Source organism: Lolium rigidum, chromosome 3, assembly GCF_022539505.1.
Source record: "Lolium rigidum isolate FL_2022 chromosome 3, APGP_CSIRO_Lrig_0.1, whole genome shotgun sequence".
Classification (NCBI taxonomy): Eukaryota; Viridiplantae; Streptophyta; class Magnoliopsida; order Poales; family Poaceae; genus Lolium; species Lolium rigidum.
In genome coordinates, this window is record NC_061510.1 from 73,621,014 (window position 1) to 73,642,301 (window position 21,288).

General features: G+C 45.6%; 2 protein-coding genes across 2 annotated transcripts; both read right to left on the reverse strand.

Annotated features, from left to right (window-relative positions):
- Nucleotides 1–5,810: 5,810 nt before the first annotated feature.
- Nucleotides 5,811–10,411, reverse strand: LOC124696831 (50S ribosomal protein L15, chloroplastic-like). Its single transcript, XM_047229491.1, has 3 exons — nucleotides 9,986–10,411; nucleotides 9,703–9,854; nucleotides 5,811–6,189 (listed from the first exon to the last, which is right to left on the reverse strand). Exons 1-3 carry the CDS (start codon nucleotides 10,386–10,388, stop codon nucleotides 5,968–5,970), a joined length of 777 nt encoding a protein of 258 aa, XP_047085447.1. The 5' UTR covers nucleotides 10,389–10,411; the 3' UTR covers nucleotides 5,811–5,967.
- A 322-nt stretch (nucleotides 10,412–10,733) lies between these two features.
- LOC124696832 (DNA-dependent metalloprotease dvc-1-like) lies at nucleotides 10,734–20,211 on the reverse strand. The gene is made up of 7 exons (XM_047229492.1): nucleotides 20,090–20,211; nucleotides 18,086–18,247; nucleotides 17,940–18,006; nucleotides 17,800–17,862; nucleotides 17,602–17,720; nucleotides 11,822–11,901; nucleotides 10,734–11,731 (listed from the first exon to the last, which is right to left on the reverse strand). The coding sequence occupies exons 1-7, from the start codon at nucleotides 20,209–20,211 to the stop codon at nucleotides 11,025–11,027; spliced, it is 1,320 nt and encodes a 439-aa protein (XP_047085448.1). The 3' UTR covers nucleotides 10,734–11,024.
- Between the last annotated feature and the right edge of the window lie 1,077 nt (nucleotides 20,212–21,288).

Consider the following 21,288-nt stretch of genomic DNA (forward strand, 5'->3'; position numbering starts at 1 on the left):
GCATTGCCTGTCAATTGAATTCCTTTCAATTGTATAAATATCCATGACTTTTCATTGCATACATTGTCAAAGTATCATTAGTGACTTCATCTTTTATTACTCGGTCGCCGTTGGGATATATCGTAGAGTATTAGCTACTCCATTCCGAAATGTTCAGCCTTTTATTAAAAAAAACTCTTACATTCGGAAACGAAGATAGTGTACTTTCTGGTATATGATGATTATAAAAATACGGATATGATTTTTTTTCTCTGGATCTGTTTTTCTCTTTGATCGCGTTATAAATTTAAATTGAAAGGGCGGACTAAATCAATAGTACTCGTGGAATTCGATCATTTACAGGAGATTTAATTGGCTACTCCTACTCATGCATGATCCACCTTAGTATCTGACGCAAAGGGGGGGGGGGGGGGCGGGGGGGAGGCCGTACAGAACAAAACGAGCTCGATCACCATAATCAGGGATAACCAGGACCAGAAGCAGACACGCGTGGACCAAATGGACCGGCCGGGCGGTTCATATTCTGGTCGCAGCAACTTGCCGGGTGAGTGTAGGTTTTTGTTGAGCGTAGGGTGAGTTTAGGTTCACCCCTGCTACAAGGTACTTTAGCTTAGCCAGACAAAACCAAATCCAAAGCGGTCCTTGCTAGCTACTAGTAGCGGACCAGAACCATTTGTGGAGTAGTAGTAGACGCTGAGACTACTCATAGTGGGAGTAACATAGCTAGTAACATCATACACCCCAATGCATTTTAGTGACATGGCATGGTAATAAATGAAGAAAGAGAGTGAGGTGGTAACTAGCTATGTTACCATAACATCACACTTATCAAGACAAGATGAGTCTACAAATCTAATAAATATAACATGCATGACACCACATATAGTAACTATCCACTATGAAGATAGTAACATAGAGTAGTAACATGCACCATGTTACTACTCTATGTTACTCCCCACTATGACTAGTCTGAGCGTGACTCTGAACTGTATGGTGCCTCCCCTCCCGTGGGGAGTGCCTCGTCGTTCAGTCACCGTGCCGACACCTTGGCCTGACTGTTCGAACCGCGCCGCTCTGTTCTTCCAGTTCAACGGCCTTGCTGCTAGCTGGATCACGCTAGCGCAGAAAATCAAATTCGACGAACGGAGCGCGCTGCGTATTTATGGCAAGCAGCGATCAGCTGATGATGGTGGTGTTGCTGGAACGGCCATGCATGTCGTGGTGGCCATGTGGTCCGGCTCGGCCGCGGTCGAACCGGCCGCGTGCTAGCCCCACGGCGCATGTCTGGCTTGTCTATCTGAATTGCAGCAAACATCGCACGCACGGGTGGCCACTGGCCACAGCCAATGACAGGCATCGATCGGACGCGTCCTAAATGTGAGCGACGCTGATTGTCGGTGCCGGTGCCGGCGAGGCCTGGGTCGTCGCCGCCGGCCGACGACGTGTACGTGAGGGGCAGGTCGGGTGTGGCGTAGCGTGGGATGGGGGGCACCGGCACCGGCAGCACAGGCACAGCACAGCTCGGCGTCGGCTGTCGACGCGGTTGGGCGGCGTTAAATGCGTTGGGCTGGCGCCGGGTGGGTGTTTGTTGGCCGCGCCGAGCTTCCACAGTCCACAGCCATCCCTTCCCTGGCGTTCTCCTCGTTGCCTTTCGCCCGCGCTGCGGTTGGAGCGGAATTGGACGGGGCCGACTGAGAGTTAATGGCGACGCCAACGATTGGCGTCGCTTTTGCTTTTGCTGTGGGGAGGCCGTGCCGCCATGGCGCCATGGAGGTGGGAACAGGAACGCTAGAGGAGGACGGAATTTATTGCTCCATCCGCTAGTGGTTCAGACTTCAGGTCAGAGTTCAGACGCCACCGGCCTCGGCTTTTTCTGTGACCGTGCGAACCAGCGAGCTCCATCGATCCAAAAAGGTCTCCTTGTCCTCGCGCTCCGCCCCTATCCGATCGGCCAGGACTCCTGGAGTTTCCACGTCCCTGGTTGCCTACGACGAGTCCAAAAACAACTTGTTTCCTTGTTTTTAAGTTTTGCTTCGGTGTCCCCCTTCAAAACTTTGATCCTTGTGGACCTCTAAGATCTTTCAATACCTCTTCGTGGTTTAGCTATTCTTTTACTTTAGTGGTGGTGTAAGAGAAGGGAGAACACCGAAGCACAACTCATTTTTAAAAGGATCCACTTTCAACAACTTGAAGATACGGTGGCCCTTGGATTGGTAAACATGCTACAATGGGCGGCCGCATGTCAAAGCGATGTGCTACATATGCCAATCGAGGTCCTCTTGCAATGCCTAGGGAATGAGTGGGCGGAGGACCATTAACCATGTGGGGGGGCTTGGGAACCCTTGCACCATCACTATGAAAGATCACGACCTCTTCGTGGCGGCTATGGTGGTCGCCAATGGAAATGGGGAGAAGACACTCTTTTGGGAATCCGCTCAACTAAATGGAATGCGCCCAAAAGACATTGCTCCCGGAAAATAATAAAGGTTGCAACAAAAAGGAAATCCACGGTGGGGAAAAGCTTTGGAAAATGAGTTTTTGGGTGGCTAACATTAACACCTAAGATGGCCTCTCGAGCACATTGCACAATTCCAAACTACAAGTTCACTAACCATCACATGCCGGATGCGATTGCTTGGAAGTTGGGAAAAAGTGGAAGTTATTCGGCCTATTCGGCATACATAATGTAGTTTTGGGGTCATACTACCTCTCCATTGCCCTCGATGGTTTGCAGAAAGTGGGCTCCTCCCAAATGGAAGATCTTCACATGGCTTGTCCTCCAAACTCATGTTTGGAAGGCAAATAGACTGGAAAAAGGGGAGGAGAGGTAGCCAAATTTTGTGGCCATTGCAAGTTGTGTATTTGGAAAAACTTGAAAGATTGGTGTTGGCCCATTGACATTCAACCACATCAATGGACCGTGATCCCAACCGTTAAAGGTTGGTCGATAGATGTGATCCAAAAGGAGGAAGGCCATGGCATCTCTTGCAATGCTTGTTTCTTGGGAAAATTTTGGAAGAAAATAATTGCTACAGTTTTTTTTGGAACATAGCTTCAACCACTGCTATGCTATCAATGAAGATCAAGTGAGAGGTGGAATGCGGAGCCTCGCCGGGGCAATTGCACTTGGTAACATTATGCCGCGAGAGTATGCGTTGTATCTTTTGGGTCTTGGCATTGCACCAAGACTAGTAAGCAATTAAAATGGTAAGTCTTTTGCCTTTTTTCAAAGAAAGAAGTTTACTTGTTTGCCTCCTTTTGCTGTATTTTGGCTTGTAAAAGTTTTGAACTCTACTATTAAATGAAAGATTTCTTTCTTTCTCCTCATTTTATCTGAATCTCAAAGTAAAACGGATGGTGACTAAAACACACACATGGGTAAGTACAAAAGTATTTAGCCTAAATGAAATCAGCAAAACTCCCCTTGTTTCAGAAAAAAAAAAATCAGCAAAACTCCTGCGAAGCACAGCAGAACCGTTGACATACTCCTCCGATGTCCAGACTCCAGGCAGAGGACGCTGTCATCTCATATTCTCATGGATTCACTTTGCATCGCAGACTGACAGTACATGTATTCGAACGGGAGTAATATTGGGCCAATAATCATTTACCGCCTAAAATTCAGGCAGATTTCCTCAGCAGTCGACGTGCCGTGTCTGGTGCAGTGCAGCGCACTGCAGCATGCTAATGACCTGAGAGCCAATTTTGTTTGTGCATTTTGTGCCGCATTTGTGCCAAAGAAAATATGAAAGTCATTCTATGTACTCACATCTTTCTGAACTACTAGACGCTGCTCGATCGAAAAATGAGAAGCAGAAGCAACAACTATATGGTGCAGTACTAGACGACTGCTGCGCCTAATGTCCCCTAACCAACTGTGACGTCTTTTTTCTACTTCTGCTACTGAAAAAAAAAAAAACATAAGCAAGAAGCCCAGTTGTGAAACGTATTCTAACTTAGGTAGCTAACTTCTCGCCACAAATTCTGCTTGGCATATACGAGAGAACATAGATCATCTGTCTTCTCACATGCAAAATACATGATCGAGACATCCGATCCCTTTGCCCTTGTCTGGGGAACTTTCTCGCTGATAGCATGAAACCGAAGCGGCTTGTTTCCTTTTGAAAGCAAAGCAGAGCAGCACGAAGCGCTGACAAGGGAAGAAACAGCTTGCTACACGCTTTCGGAATAAACTTTGCTTAGTAAGAACTATATGCGCACAAGTCTAATTCCATTATGACCACCCTATCTGTGATTAACCATACAAAAAGTCAACGACATCTCTATTTCTAAAACTCTGTTCCTAAATTCAGTTATCTGACAAGTTCGCTTGAACCAGTAGGAAATTCGCTGCTTCATTCCAGCGGTCAATCGAGAAATTGAGAGGATATTTCTAGCAGAATTTTAAAATGTCGAACAAGCATCAGACCTTTGTATTGTTCAACTATTTGCAACGATATTAGACTTCATATGCTTAGGGAATGAATTAGCGTGTTGCTTAACTGGTTTGTCAACGTGGTATTATCTACATATGACCAGTCAAAATGTTATCATGCGACATTCATATGAAATAAACATAGGAGTAATAGACTAATTAGATGACTTGGTTCTAAATAGTGGCGATGGGTTGTATCATACAAGGGTCTATAATAGAAAGGGCTCCTCTTGGCTTTCCTGTTAAATGCAACCACAAACTATCACTGTCGATAATATTTCAAAGGAAATGGCACATGGAAATATAGTGACTTCTAAACAACTGAACCAGATGCAATAAGCCAGTTCAACAAGTACCAATGTGTCAGGACTCGGGAGGGAACAAGAAAAGGGGATAATTCTCATCAATGGAAAAGATGATAGTACAGATCAGCACTATAATTATTGATATGCACATAACTACGTAACAGGACAAACCTCCAGACAGGGACGCAATCTTGGTAGGAATTTATGTTTGAGCAATCGTGGAAAAACAGTAGAGTTTGTATAGTATTAACTGGAATACTTGGATACCAGTTTCAAGGGAAAATGTACTGTCCATACTGCAGATTAAGTAAAAAAAAAATTCCTCGTAATAGAGTAAGCGTTAACTCCACAGCTCATAGGTGTTACGAAGATTGAGCATATAGAAGTGAATCTATTTAACTGGAAGTTGCTGTTCAACCAGCAGTCAGTTATTATATGTATAACTTGTATAATAGCTGTCCTAATCTAGCTAACTCCTTCAAACACGCAACCTTAGGATGAGGTCTGTTGACATGTTGTGTTCACATATCAATTGTTATGCGTGTATAGAATGAGTTTGCACTTCTGTCTAATAATTGCAGATTTTTGTCTGAGGGGAATGGTTCATCCTATATGCACGCCGTCTACTGTCCAGAAACCACGGAAGACGTTGCACAAATGACATGCTCATAGGTACACATCAGGGCATGAATGAAGAAACTGAGATGATGATTTGATTCTTTCCAGAATTCTCTGAAAGAGATAACTCTATTGTTTCTTTCCAGAACAGATTTTATCCTCCAGAGTTGAAAGAAGAAAAATGGCGAGAAAATAGCTGGCATATAAAGCATCACAGATTCATATCACCAGGTGAAGTACTGCTACATGGATTGAAATGTCTGAAGACATCTGATACAAGTGGGCATGTGATTTTTTTAGACATGAACCATTGATTCCTAAAACCTGTTGCCTTATGTTACTACTGATCTTTATGTTCATGAGCAAAAATTATATAAACTAGTGCTTTGTTTCAAGAATGCAAACATGGTCATCTGTGAAATCTACTCTTTTCTTTCAAGAAACACCCACAATAGGGACCATGCATGACAAGACTCTACAAAAGATGGCACAAAAATACTTTCTTATGACATAAATACAAAATCCATGGTACATGGAAAGTTTGGGATGAGATGGAGCAATAGACATATGCTAAAGAGAAGGGTAGAGAAGTACAGTGTGTAATGAACTCTATGTGGAGGTCGTGTCAGGTTCACCAGCACCGCCGTTTTTCTTTTTGAAGTACTCTTCAGCACGTGCTTGGTTCTTCACGTAAGCTGCTGGTAGCCATTTCTTCCGCTTGGGCAACACTGTTAAAGTACAGCCAGCTGCCTCGAGTTTCTCCTTGGCCGAGGAGGAGAATGCCCCAGCCTTGATGTTCAACTTGACTGATACATCACCATCTCCTAAGATCTGCATATTTGTAAAGAGAACACTAACATAAGTCATACAGACCAAAAAGAAATGGCATTCACAAATCAGAAGTAGCAGATGAAGTCCGTTTTGGTGCAGAATATCAAATGTTTTCTTATTTCTGAAACTGATTATTTGAAGGAAAACTGCAAGGGAAGCCAATGGCAGAGGCTCACTCTGAAGCTGTTTTTTATAAGTAATGGTTACTAAAAGCATGTTAATGGGATGTCCGTGTTATGGTGTTGCTAAAGGGCTGGCGCGAGAGGGCCGGCCGGGGGCCTTGCCCACGGCCGGTGGCAAGAGGGAAGGGATTTCCTTCTTAATTCTTGCTTGATTAGATTGATACATCTCCTCTCCATATATAGAGAGGTTTACTTGACTCCCAAGCAAGGCTTACTTGACCCCTAAGCAAACCCTAAGACCAACAGGCCCAGGCCCATGACGTACTCTAACACTACACCCCACCTGGACATGCAGCTCATCCTCGAGCTGCAACCTAACGACGATTCGACCCCACACAAACCTAACGCCTAAAAAACAAGCCTTTTACATCTCGGCCTATTGTATTGACCTGAAATAAGCTAACCCGAATGAGACTCCAACTCTTTATTTTTGACTCCGAACGATAAGGCGAGAATCCTCCCCCCGCCGAACTTGTAAGTTTGCAGCCCCCTGGATCCCAAGGACACCATCGGGACCAAGGGAGCCCTCGCGGTGGCCGGCGGCGAAATGCAGTGGTGCTACGCGGTGCGCTCCTGTCGGTGACACCATGTCTTCTCCCCGCCAGCTGACTGTCGATGTCGCAGACTTGGAGGTTGCTGCCCGCGGGAAAAACAACATGTCCGCCGCCCGTGGGGGAAACCGCACGCCCAAGATCCCCGACGCAGCGGACAAGATCGAGGTCCGTTGCGCAACGAAGCGCAACATGGAGGAGCTGCAGCTGCAGATCACGCATCTCCCGCACGCGCCGACGCACTAGGAGGCCGCGCGCAGCAGCCTGCAGCCTCACCGCCGCTGACATGTGGCGGATAGCGATCCAAGCCGGAAGCGGTGACGGTGACGGCGACGGAGGGAAACAGACCTGGTGGAAGGGCATCCTGGGCGGTGTCGATGTAGAGCCCAGGGCCAAGGTCGCTCCCACACCACCGAAAGGCAGGGACGGCGTCGATGGCGGCAGCAGCCGCTGCTGCGGTGTTGGTGGCGACAGCAGCTGCCCACCAAACGGCAGGGACAATGTCGGTGAGGATAGCAGCTGCAGCGGCGGCGTTGGTGGCGGTGGCAGCTGCTGTTGCTGCAGCATCCCGGTGGGGAAGAAGGCGGCCGGCTGCTGGAGAAGAGGGACCCCCGGCGCCGAGGTAGGGCCCGGCCCGGAGATGGTGGGCAGCGGGGACTGCAGCAGCCCGGCGTCAGGTGGCGGCGACGACAGCAGGAGCGTCGGCTGCAGCGGCCCGGCGATCACGGCGGAGGCCGCCTGGTGCATCGGCTGCCACGGCAGCAGCGCCGCCGCTGCCGGCGGCCTGTAGGGACCAGCCAGGAAGAGGCAGATCTCCTGGACAGTAGTGGTGAGATCGCGGAGGGCTGCGGTGATCTCCGCCGGGGAGAGAACGGCGGGAACGTCGAAGTGCGGCCGCGGCGGGTGGGAAGAACTCGGTGGAGGGCTGAACATGATCGAACCCGGGAAAGCTGATACCAAGTGTTATGGTGTTGCTAAAGGGCTGGCGCGAGAGGGCCGGCCGAGGGCCTTGCCCACGGCCGGTGGCAAGAGGGAAGGGATTTCCTTCTTAATTCTTGCTTGATTAGATTGATACATCTCCTCTCCATATATAGAGAGGTTTACTTGACTCCCAAGCAAGGCTTACTTGACCCCTAAGCAAACCCTAAGACCAACGGGCCCAGGCCCATGACGTACTCTAACAGTCCGATTGATACAGCACATTTGAATCCAATAGGACTTCACTACATGGCGCTAGAATAAACGGGTATTTTCAATCAGAAGTGCTTATAAGTTGGCTCACTGGTTATCTGCTCAAATCAGAAAAGTGGGAGTAGCCATTTGGGTGCTAGTGAACGCAATTTATGGCAACATATATGGTGTGCCAATGTGCTGCCAAGCAAGGTAAGAATTTTCGGATGGCAAGTGTATATTGACGCACTAGCAACCAAGAAAAACAAATGACAGCAAACATTGGAAAATTCTGGTACTTGTGACATTTGTGAGCTGGCATAAAAGTATAGCTCCCACACGACTGTCATGTGCATGAAGGCTGGAGCTCAGGGACATAATTTGCATCGGCACTGGAGTACCCCAGCAGAACATACGTACAGGTATACAGGAACTTCCTGGTTTACTTTGTCACTAGATTTTTAAACATCTAAATAGCAAAGAAACTCGAGCTTTACTGTTTCTTCTGATCTGGAAAGCTTCACACCATACTGACATTATTCATTTTAAAGGAGATTCTACTGTCCATGACTCAGCTCAACTTCTAATGGACTAGGCCCACTCCATACAACATGGGTACTCTAAATCTGAAGATGTGAAAGGAAAATGACCCATGTTTTCTCCTGGCTTGCTTGATGTTGAGAAGATGTATCAGAATACTAATTCTAACTCATGGATGTGGTGGCCTGGTGGTAGGCACAAATCAATGTGGATACAGTATCAAGAGGTAACGGGAGGTGCTTCAGTTGGAGTTATATAAATTATACAGGTGCAGTTGTCCTAGCTGTCCAAAAAAATATCGATACATGTTCATGTGCAGAAGCTCATGCTTGTTTCGAAGGACCTTCTCTGGTTAATCATACCTATCAATCGGTAATTCTCAAATCTGATTCTTTTTTGGCAGTTAACACCCTCAACAACCCAGGTAAAACAAGTTGGAGTATGATGAACATCGATGATAATAAGGTTGCTCATGAGTTCACGCAACTTGCGAGAAGAAGCGGAAAGTGTGGTATTTTTGGATAATCATGTCCCTACTAGTATTTGTTTACTTCGTGTGCATGATTATACAAACTCGGTTATTGATACATCAATTTCTCTTTTCCCTATTAAAGTGCAACATATGTACTAACAAGTAAACTAGTGAGAACAACAAAAGTTAAGATGGAAGGACTGCCATCTGCCGAACATCAACTGTTACCAGCAGGAGAACACATATCGTAAGGATAGCGCCCAATGTTACAAATTTAATATAGACAACTGTTCTAGGTCCAGTCTGGTATTGATGTGCTGCTTTACCGAATCTAGGTAATTAGGGTAATATTTACTACTCCCAGTAAGATTTCCTAGTTGCATCTCAAGAAAAGATGATGTCAAGTTGTCAACTATCTGTCGAGTCTAAAAATAGAAACAAAATATAGCTTGCAGTACGATGTCAAATTACGCCCATCTCGGATACAGAACCAACCAAGTTACATTACATTACATAGGGCCATAAGTTAAGCTACACACTCAAATGCAAGGACACTCGGGATTCAGTAAAATAATCAGATAACTATCATGGGCTGTACCTTCAGTGGAAGCTTTCTTTCTCTGCCAGATGGGTTGATCAAACCCTTGGATTTCAATGACTCCAACGAGATCTCCTCACCATCCTTGAACCCACCCAGCGCTATGTCTCTCAAATTGAACGGCACGTACTTTGGCAACCCAATGTGCATTCCTGAAAAGGCATGGTATAACTAGCATCAGGTTGCTTCCTAGTATAATTGGGCACCTTGTATGAACAATGTAGGATGCAGAGGACTATAGAGCTCAGTGGGCAGTGGCGGTGCTTTGATTGTAACGACTCACCGCCGGCAATTCCGCGGAGCTTAGGCAGACGGCGGTAGAGCGGCATTTGCCCGCCCTCGAATCCTCTGCGGACGCCGGGTCCCGAGCGCGACTTCTGGCCGCGCATACCGAACCCGCAGCTGGCGCCCTGCCCCGCCGAGATACCGCGCCCCTTCCGCTTCGGCTTCCGGCGGGACCCCTTCTGCGGGCTCAGGTTGTCGAGGGCGAACTTCTCCACGGGCGCCGCCTCGGCCGCAGCCGCGGCGGTGCACACGACGGTGACGCGCGCGCGGAGGGGGAGGGCCCGCCGGCCGGTGAGGCAGCGGGGAATGGCGGCGAAGTGGGAGGAGGAGGACGTGGTGGAGGCCGGGAGGTGGAGGAAGGCGGCGGCGGGAGCGAGGGCGAGCAGGGTGATGGACGCCATGGCGGTGGAGCGGGGAGAGGGCCGCGCTTGTGCGCAGCTCGCGAGTGTGGATAGAAGAATATAGAAGAGGATTTGGGAGGGAGATAAGGATAGGCTATTCCGGAGTGTGTTTTGGGTCGCTTTTATCATTTCAATGGTTTAAAAGGGGTTTGTTGTCAAAATAAACAAGACAGACCCAAATGCAACTTTTTTTTTTGAACAAGCCCAAATGCAACTGAAGCACCCAGTTGCAGCAGAGCACAGCGATTTGCATGTTTACCTGCAGAAGTTCAGATACAGAAATATCTTCCTATGAAAAACAAAATATTTACGAAATAAACAAAAAACATACATATGCTAAAGATATGGCGATAGTTTTCTGGTATATAAAAGGAGCTGCTTCACAGCTCACGACAGGGGGTAGCAATAGCTCTGGAATTTACATCACTGGCCACTGACAGTAAAGCAAAGAGAAATACAGAAACCTAACACTGAAACCCATTCTCTATGCTAGCACAAGGGGCCAAATGCAACAGAACTATGTACATGACAAACACTTAACAGGATCCTGCCCATGTCAGTAGCAAGATGCACCTTAAACTGAGGTTTAAGTTTACAACCCTAAACATTTCTAAACTGGGAGAGAAACTGTGATAGTCACCCATCTGAAATGTCCACGATTTCACCAGCCATTGGTGAATCTAGCGGAGAATGTACAGTTCCATGACCAGTTTGATAAGCAGCAGCTACATGATTGCTCTCAAGACGATTTGGCAACAACCTTTCACCAATTTGAGAAGCAGGCACAGATTTCAGATCTGTTATTGTCCCCTGGGCCTCGAGAGAACTGGAAGTAGAACCCCCGACACCATTGCTTGATTGCGTAGCCTGAGAACTTTGCAGTAACTTTTGCCGTTTTCTCCTTTCAGTTCTTTTGTTTATCAGAGGTACCTCATCTTCCTCTGAATGATCTAAAAAATAATAATTCATCTGTTCGATTAGTACCGAGTAGGAACCATCCCACTTGCTTACTTTCCTTTTCTTTTGTCTGCTGCCCTTGTGGTTCTTGTTTAATGCATCTGTTCTTGGTCTCTTTGGTACTTGCTGAAAAGTTGTGGCAGTCGAGAGGTCAAAGCCACGGTCCTTCGACAATTTGATTCTCTTACTAGACCTGTCCCCGCAAGAGGAGCCCAGACCTGAACTGCCAATTGCAGCAGGAGTAAGATGAAGGAACTCAGCTGACGCGTCTTCCCTTCCATGTTTATTTCTTGTCGCGCCCTTATTTGATGTATGTTTGGCATGCCAACTTCCACTGGTTAATTCATCAACCTTGCGCTCACCAAGTGTTTCTTTAGCTGAAGAAGCTGTCAAGAGCAATAAGCAATACCATTACTATACTAATGAAGACTCGTCCAGACATTTCTAGACCAACTATGTCTTAAGGCAAAAGTTACCTATTGAACCCTTAAGTCTCACACAGCCTGTTGGTGATTCTCGAACTGCATAGTAGCTACCAGAGCACCGCTTCTTGTGACTGCATACCAAGATATATACATATAAAGACAGACATTCACAGCCAAACATCCAAATGTACAAGGATGGAAAGGAGAAAGAGCAAAGCAGGGTGCAAGTTGGATATGGACTAATCCCACATATCCATTTTCTGGGATTATTCAGTTCAGTAAGAGTTGCAGCAAAGCAATAACCTAATCTGCATTTGGAGATTATTCAGTTTTGACTAAGGTTTACATTAAGATGCAATGTCCAATAATTTAAGTATCAGTGCCTCCCTCAATCAGACTTTCTATTATCAACCTCAGCTTTAATGTTGGAACTTGGAAGTATGTTTCATTAACGCCATCGGTGTCACTGACTTGATGTCTGTGGCACATGTCACTTGGGTTACTCAACAACTTTGGGAGGGTTTCCATTATATGTTTAGAAATAACTACAAATACATATGTAATTATGTGTAAATTGGCACACCAACAAATATATTGGGTATGCTCAAGAAATAGAAAATTAATTGACATTTTCGATATTGTTGTGTCCATATATACATTTCTTTCCTTTCAAAAAAAAAAAATATATATATATACATTTCTTCTTGTTGTGAGATGAACGAGATACAGCTCAACTGCCATTATCTTTGTTTTCGCAGCATTAGATATAATGTAGCAACCCAAAATGTCGCATACAAACTAAAACATTGAAAGCTACCGTCTACAAACATTTGCAGCAGTTAATTTGACTGTCATGATTCTTTTTTCATCCTGGTTGTTATTCAACAAATCTTGCTGCACAATTCGAGCACTTATCTTGTGGTTCCTACTTATACGTACACAAACAAAAAACAGCGATGTTTCAATGCATAGAGAAAATAGTAAGTTATACGGTAGATAGGATTAAAACAAATATGCATGTACACATGCATATTTGTCTAAGATCTCTTGATGTTTTTTCTTCGAGAGTGTAGGTCTTGCAGCAGTTGTACCAGTGTGGGGCTTGAAAAGGATGTAGTATCCTGACAAGTTGATGTCACTGCAACCACAAATGAAGAAGACAATGATCTTACCCTCCTGTGGCTCAAGGTCCAGGCAGCACATGGGGTTACACGTAGGATACAACGCGTAGAGCCTCATCGGTCACTCTTGACCATCTCTACATTCCATTATGCTCCAACCCAAATAAAATCATAGTTACACTGTAAATAAGTATTACTTGGGTTAGAGCATGCTCGAATAAATAGCTGGCCAAGAGAGGCAGGTTATGCCCGGCGCTTTGCATTCGACGTGTAATCCCATGTGCACACCTGTATCTTGAGCCGGAGGAGGATGTGAGTGTTGTCTTGTCAGCCCATACTCCATAGCGTTAGGAGATACTACAGCCTCGCCAAGCCCCACAATGGTACTGAGTTGCTGCTAAGGTACTGCTGCAGGACCTACCATCTTGATGAACAATCATCAAGAGATTGCAAACAAAGTGGGCTTATATAATCTGTATATTTGTAATCATATCTACGTTTCAACTTATCATATCCTTAGTGCATTGAGACAATGTTATTTCCATCTGTATATGTAGAAATACAACTGGCACGAAATCGCGATAAGTGATCGAATTGTGCGGTGAGAAGATGTGCACAAGATGAAAAAACGTATCATAACAGTGACCATGAAAGCAATAAGTGAAATGCAAGCTGCATTATTTGGTGTGCCAATGCGCCCATATTAGCATGTAAGTAGTGAGTGCGCACATACTTGGAGTCCTTTCCAAATATATAAAAGCAACTTTCCTTTTTCTTCTACAGTTCTTGAGAGTGGTATAGATGCAACATGTAAGGAATCTCATCGAGTCAGTGAACACTAATGGTGGGAATGAAACAACTTCAAAGAGGTGCCAAGTGCCAACATGGCAAGTGATGATAGTAATGTCAGCCATCCTCAACTTTCCTAATTACATGTAAATGACTTGCCAACTACTCATGTACGCGAATTTGGTGTCTCCATCCACACTCCAATGGCAATGTATGCAGCTATGAGACATCGGGACATATAGTTATACTGAGGAATCTGTCAAAATACTTGGCTTCAGAAACGCGGTCTGACAATTATCCTATCCAAATCTGAGGGCAGACCAACTGTCTGGTTCTAGGAGACCACCGTTCTTGGGTGAGTTGATAATGAAGCTTCTAGGAGATAGGATACTAAGGTCATCAATCAGGCTTTTGTACCCTTCGACGCACGGATGATCCTAAGCTATCCTCTGCGGTAGGATGGCAGTAAGGACATATTAGCACACAAGAAATATGGTTGATATACTGTAAAATAACCAGACTTTGAGTTGCTTCAGTGATACCCCTGGAGCAGCTCCACAGTGTCTGATGAGCAGACGTAGATGTTGTTGTGGAAGCTTAGTTTTATACCAAAGGTCCTTGCTTTTTAGTGGTGTGTAATCCACATAATTCTTTCGGACGAATATGTTAAGATGGCAAGTTGACCGATGGGTTCCAGCACCCAAGGGCACCCGACCCGAATGGACAGGGTATGGGTCATCAATTGGCCCAGGTAACCTGATTAGTCATGGGTAGGTTCGTCGTCTTCGCCCGTGGGTTTACCCATGGGTCACCTGATTGACCAACGGGGGAAGATTCCCTCCCTTGGCTATACGTTGTTAGATAGAGGATGAGACCTCTCTAGCTGTGGATTTATACGCGCTAGATAACACCCCGTTTAATTTGGCCCCCCTTGGGACTCGAACCCGGGTGGGCTGGCTGCGCACTCGCAAGCCTTGCCACTGAGCTAGCACTCAGTTCTCGGGTCACCTGATTGATATTAGTGAATAAATGTATATTAGTCGCTTGTGGCATATGACCTCATGCTGAGATGGTTGTCATTTCACATACGATGTATCATGCACTCTACTTTATTTGTCCAAGAAAATTCCAAAATATGGTGACCCGCATTCCTTCTAAATATACTAGGCCCACCACTCCTACCATGTTGCAGCCATGGAAAATGGTCATGACACAACTCATTCAACCTCCTTTCCCTAAAGGAGAGCTCATTGAGCCTTCTACTACCGGAATTGATAAGAGCCCATTCTTATTACCAGTGTCTCAAAGCTACATCAAACAACAGTCACACAGTATTAGTATCGCTTGTATTCCCAACAAGACTAATGTTGGAGCACCGCTATAATAGATGCTCGAGGGAGGGTGCTATTTCGCTCAGTGCAACCCACTTGAGCTGGCCAATAATAAAATTTCATTAATTGTTAAACGTTGTCATGAGCGAAGCTAGGACCCAATGGGTGATCGGCCGCACGACTCAGAGACACGTGGGTCAGGTCACGGTGGGATATGGACATTTTCTATTGTTTTCTATATCTTGAACTTGGTAAGAAATGATTGCAAGTCTTGCAGCGATATCCATGGCTTTGACTCTTTCTTCATTGTCACGCAAAATAGAGAGTGCGCCGAAGCTTATATTTATAGGATCACTTAATCCTGATCACATCATGAGGCAATAATAGAGCGGATAATTTAGAGAGTAATCCACCACGAGCAGCGAAAGCACGCTCAGCCAATCCTCACTCGACGGCTCCGTCCTTGCTTACGAAAAAGCCGAACCACTCGCAGATGGATCTTTTTTTTATACCCCTTGGCCGCATGACTCAGAGATTCATGGGTTGGGTCACAGTGGGATATGGGCATTTTTCTTTCATGGGTTTAGACAGATCGACCGGGTAAAAACCCGACCTGATTGCCATCTTTAGGCCACGTAATGCCTGCATCGACTAGGTCAAGATACTTGGGAACGCGCTATCCTTTACACATCTTCTTCCGGTTCGACACATCCGGATGGTAACTTGTTCCATGATGTTAAGGTGATTGGTTGGATCCTATGGACTTTTGTGATGCTAGAGCTTCCGCATAAGGTGTCTCTGAAGCAGCTTGTGAATCAAACCTAGAAGTGGGTCTTGTGGTGTGGTAGCTTGCAATGTGTTGCATGCAGAGATGATGTCTCCTCCTTTTCGGGTGTTTTAGACAGGCATATGGTAATTCTACCGATCTTCTGTAGCCATTAGAGATGGTATCTCGTTTGCCTTAAGGCAGGGCTGGCTATGTGTGGTGCTCGAAACTGATACCATGTAGAGATGGTATCTTGTTTGGGATTGGCAGTGTGTGCTGCTGGTCACAAAGTGGAGGCAGAAGGGTATCCGGTGATATGCATCTAGAAGAAGCTAAGTTGTGACTTCTAAGGCTTTCAATGGTTTTGATTTTGTTTTCACAAAAAGAAGGAATGTAATAATTGGGTCCATAAAAGTTTCAAAAAAAAAAAATTTGGGTCCATATATGTATCAAGTATTCAAGTTTGCTTGCACTGCACTTCGGCAGTCCTGGTTGGCTTGATGTTGGCCCATACATTCTTGTAGCTTCCTTATTGGCAGTCCTTCCCCTCCCTTAGGGCTGTCAAAAAAGTTCAGGCTCGTCAAACATTGGGAGCTTGAATCGTTATAGATTCGGCTCGTGCTCAGCTCGAGGAGTTAACAAAAGCCGAACTCAAACCTTGACCCTGGGTCATGCTAAGCCTAATGTGGCTTTGAAAGAAAGTATCACATGCCCACGAGTGGCCATGCACTCACATCTCATCACATTTTCGATGCGCAGGCCCATGAATGTTTGGCAGCATAGGATGGCCCACTAGAACTAGCATCCTGGTCGTGGCAGACAACACAATTCAGTACCACCTCAGCAGCGTAACAAGAGCGAACGCTGACCACCAGCTATAAAAGAAGCCGTAGGTGGGAGTCTGCAACAAGCCCAGTGCAATCTAGCAGAGGCACACGCACTGGCGAATAAAAGTTAAAAAATAACGAGACCTGTTAGCTCGACGAGCCTTTGGCATGCCGAGCTCGAGCTCAATTTTGTTCATGAGGTGAATCGAGCACGAGCCGAGCCAGAGTGTATTCGCTTGAGTTCGGCTCGCTTACACCCCTACCCTGCCTAGAAACGAATGAATGCTCTAGCTTTCTCTCAAAAGATATTCGGTGTGATAATTATTCAGATTCAGCATTTTACACTCCTTAAAAAACAGTGATAATTTCCTTTTATATTCATGTCGGTGTCAAACATGTGTAATTATTAGTTCAGTAGGCAATACAGTTTGGCCCTACGTCCTCTAAGGGAATCAAGATTGCTGGAAAGATTAACCGATGAGTTTCTACATATTTATATTGCATAAATCTATCTAGACATCATCAGATCCTGGCAGTAAGCATTCATACTAAACTATGTTTATATCTTATTTGAACGAAGTTCAAGTCAGATAATCCACCATATTTTCTTACCATGTTGTTGGTAGTGGGATGCCAGCCATGTAGAGAATTATCACTAAACAAGTAAGCTTTATCACCACTAGGTTAGTTCAATATCTCCCCTTTGTCTTGAAAAATATAACAATAGTTGGTACGCTTTCAATCATACATTGAGCTCAGATCCCTGTCTTAATGTTGCAAGTTGCAACAAAATCTCCAATCAGTACCAAGCCTATACTGCCTAGCATGACAACACGTAGAGTACTAGATTTTACCTTCAACAATTTCGCAGTTGGCTGAAAAGCATGTATCTAGCTAAAATTTTCTAGCAGGTTCAGCATTCTTACAGATATAAACTAAGGCAAATATAAATATGAAATACCAAACCAATAATTGCACCGAAGCATAGAGCTAATACCTATGCCACTGACACATTGAATTCATACACGAGTAATTAGCACCCATTCTCTCAATGCAGTCATCATGTGAAGGTCCTCTGATCTCGGTTGACTTGACCAAATCTCCACATCTTTCGCACTGCAAAAATGATCATCTGTCAATCCCAAAATAGAATTCAAGATTTATCACTTGCTAGTATTACAGTCCCGATGCTTACTTTGTATTGGTATTTCTTCCTGATCTCATGGGGCACAATTATACTGTAGCCACCAACAGGTCGCTGAATATCGTTGACGGTGTTAATAAGGAATCTGTAAGTATGGACTGACAGAAAGTCAAAACTTGAATTTAACTTACATGAGCATCTGGTAAAGAGCTTGAATTGATTGTATTCATCAGCTTCTGGAAGTTCACACCATGGTCACTGTGATCACCATTTTTAAATTAACCAGAAAAAAATACAAATTGAAAGATAGAGTTTTAAGATAATTCCAGTTAAGTACCTATGGTTTGTATTATTTTCTTTGACACACATATGGGCATGAATCATCTCATGGAGCAGAACATTCTTCAGATCCGAGACTGGGTGGCATTCGTACAAGGACTTGGAGAGAAGTACAATACAGCCGCCACCGCCAGGATAATACTCACAAGCACTTAAGGTACTGCATGAAAATGATTAAACATGAGAGGTCCAAAACAGATATTCTGGTATAGTGCTGTAATGGGAACCAGTGAGAACTTTGATACATACTAAGGGGATGATGATAAAGCACACATAACTAAGTTCGGCATTAGCATTGGTTATACTACAGAAACCTATTTGAAGTTCAAGCCAAATCAGTTTATTCCACTCAAATGAATTCAACTATTTTTTTTCTCGAACACATGCCAAAGCATGCGTCATTATATATTAGAAGAGGCCGTCAAGAAGACGGGAGCAAACCAAATGTACAAAAAGGCAAGGGCCAAGAAAAGAAAGAAGAAAAGAAGGAAACACTGTGTTATTACCTACATGCAAGTCCATCACTATGATCAATGTATCACAAGATAATCCAATGACCTTTGAAATGTACTACTGTTGAAAGTTTTTTGTCTTCTCTTTTCATGAATGATTGAAGTGAATGCTTTATACACTTCACCAATATTGTTCAGTAATGATACACGTCTCACACATACTGAAGCTTTTGGTGTTGTTAACCTGTTATAACAGGACAGTATTTATAGATAACATTCTAGATTATTTATTGTGAAATGGAGACTTTTGAGAAATCGGGAATTTTATGATATAATGAATACTTGGAAGGTGTCATATCTATATCGTAGATCACACATCCAATGATATGGAAATACTTAGAAGACATTGTGCTCTGTTGAGGGCTTGAGGCTTCTTTTGGGGTAGCCTGTATGTTACATATCTCAAGCAAATGTATTCCTCAATTGGTACTGGGATTAATCCTTAATTATAAAATTGTTATGTATCCTCCCTCAGCACCAAATTCTCTCATCAAAAGTTATTTTATCAGATCTACAAGTAAGAAAACCAAAAAAAAATTAAAAAAAATCCTTGCGTTGGGGCTCAGAGATGTCTCACCGTGTTTTCAGAGATTTAGAGTGAATCACCATGATTAATACAATATGAACAACAGGAAGTTTCGAGTCCTAGACCATTTCAGCAATCCCCACAATGCCATCTAATGGTTGACAACTCGTGGATCCATCCAGCACTAGCTAATTCTTTTCATTTTATTTTTTAATCCAGAACAGGCTACTTCATAGAGTGGCAATGCGGACTAATCGACATGGAAGTGCATTAATATTATTAGCTCCATTGTTTTCCTCTTTCCTTGCTGGAAAAAGATGCAAAAATATACTGAATCATTCTGCTTTGCTCTTGGCACCCAGATATCCCTACCCACTTCATAGCGTTCCAGCGTATCATCAGATCAATGGACAAGATAACAACGCAAGAATTCAAAGGTTAGCAATGAAACTGCAATTACAATTGGTGCACGAGCTGCAAAGGGTTATATGAGTCACATATGTTATGCTTGAACTTTTAGTTGGAATACCAAATATGAATAGCGTTTCCTCTGGTGCCCTAATTCGCTTCTGAGGAACTGGTGTTCTAATTCTAATGAACAAGAGGAAGACTGGACTATTTGCCTCCAAAAGTAAAAACCGTCAAGGTTTTCCCCTGATATATGAACGATTGACTACAGTTGATAAGAGTGCTAAAAAAACCTCCGGAAGGACCGAATCACAGCTCGTACACAATAGGGCCTTCTCCAAGTTCCCTCGGAAATTATCACAATGGATCAAATCTAGATATCCCGTGAATGTGTGCTGATTTTTCAAAGGGGAACAAGGTAGGCAACAGGAGATATCTTCAAATCCGGGAAACAATCAAACATTCGAAGCCTCGATCTGCACAACCGCGGCCCGAAAGCCAACCTAAATGGCACCCGGGAACCCGAAAACTCGAGGATTGGGAGGGCGACGGTTACCCGTAGGGGAGTGGCTCTTCCGTCCAGGAGACGGCGCACGCGCCGAGGGAGTCGTGGAAGTAGAGCGCGTTGTAGTGGCAGAAGAGGTCGGCGATGTCAGGCTCCAGATCCGAGCCCGCCATGGCCGCATGAGGAGGGTGTCAGAAATGGGGGGTGTTGGGGACGACAGACGAGGGTTTAGGGGAAATCTCTGCTCAGGGTTCTGGACTTGTGGTGGGGAGAAAATGGCCCGTATGGTGAATTTGGCATTGCGGCGCTGCGGCCGGAGTCATACTGTCAGTGTCATCCTCGGAGTTATACGTCACAGGGTAACTTTGGGTCAGCAAAAGTGGGGCCCACAAGAAGAAAGCCCTCCTGTCAGCGGCCCGATTATTTTCTGATGTAAGGGCATCTCTGCGCGATGCAAATGGACGCTGAGCCGTCGTGACCAAAAATGCGTCTGGCACCATCTCCAGCGGGGCGACGCAAAGTGACCGGACGTTCGCGGAGACGGAAACCTGACTTAAATATGCGCCAAGTTTGCGTCTCTGCGGACGCGCAAAGTGTCCGCTCGGTCCTCGCACGGGCCCGCCTGGCAGCGGCACAACTGCTTCGTCTTCCGCGGCATTACTTCCGGGCGGCGCGCTGCAGCCTTTGCAGGGCCACGTTAATGGCGCGCCTCGGCTTCCGCGAGCGTGCGCAGCTAGTAGGTGTTGCAGCGCAGACCATTGAAGGCGAGATGGCGTCGGAGCCTCTTAAAGGGACGCTGCCAGCGCCCATTTCCCCAACCAAACCATTGCCAAATCCCACACTATCCACCCCACCGACGTCATGGGGAAGAAATGTTGGCCGTTCCGCAAGACGAAGAACAACCAGGAGGCTAGCGGCTCGCGGTCCGGCAAGAAGGCATGGGTCGGCCGGTACGTCCGCGTTGACCTCGCGCGGCAGCTATGGGAGGAAAACCGGCCGGTACCATGGCCGGACGCGAACTTGCCGGGAGAGGGCTGGTACCTGAACTCGCGGCGCGTGCCGGTCCCCCCCCCCCCTGTGTCGCGCGAGGGCCGTGAGCGGCTGGACGAGGTGCGCCGCCGCCGAGCGATCTTGCCGCCGGATCTGCGGGAGGATCAGGCGTACGCGCTGAACTCCTACAACTGGATTTCATTCGGGACGTGGGAGTTCGACGTGCGTCGCCGCGCTGGCTACCTCGGCGACGTGGACTA

Coding starts and splice junctions, on each gene's coding strand:
- LOC124696831 (XM_047229491.1), bottom strand. CDS start 10,388: ATGGCGTCCATCACCCTGCTCGCCCTCGCTCCCGCCGCCGCCTTCCTC. Junction 9,855..9,985: donor GCTCCGCGGAATTGCCGGCG/GTGAGTCGTTAC, acceptor ATGCCTTTTCAG/GAATGCACATTGGGTTGCCA. Junction 6,190..9,702: donor AAAGAAAGCTTCCACTGAAG/GTACAGCCCATG, acceptor ACAAATATGCAG/ATCTTAGGAGATGGTGATGT.
- LOC124696832 (XM_047229492.1), bottom strand. CDS start 20,211: ATGGCGGGCTCGGATCTGGAGCCTGACATCGCCGACCTCTTCTGCCAC. Junction 18,007..18,085: donor GAAAATAATACAAACCATAG/GTACTTAACTGG, acceptor TGGTGATCACAG/TGACCATGGTGTGAACTTCC. Junction 11,732..11,821: donor GAGACTTAAGGGTTCAATAG/GTAACTTTTGCC, acceptor TGCTCTTGACAG/CTTCTTCAGCTAAAGAAACA.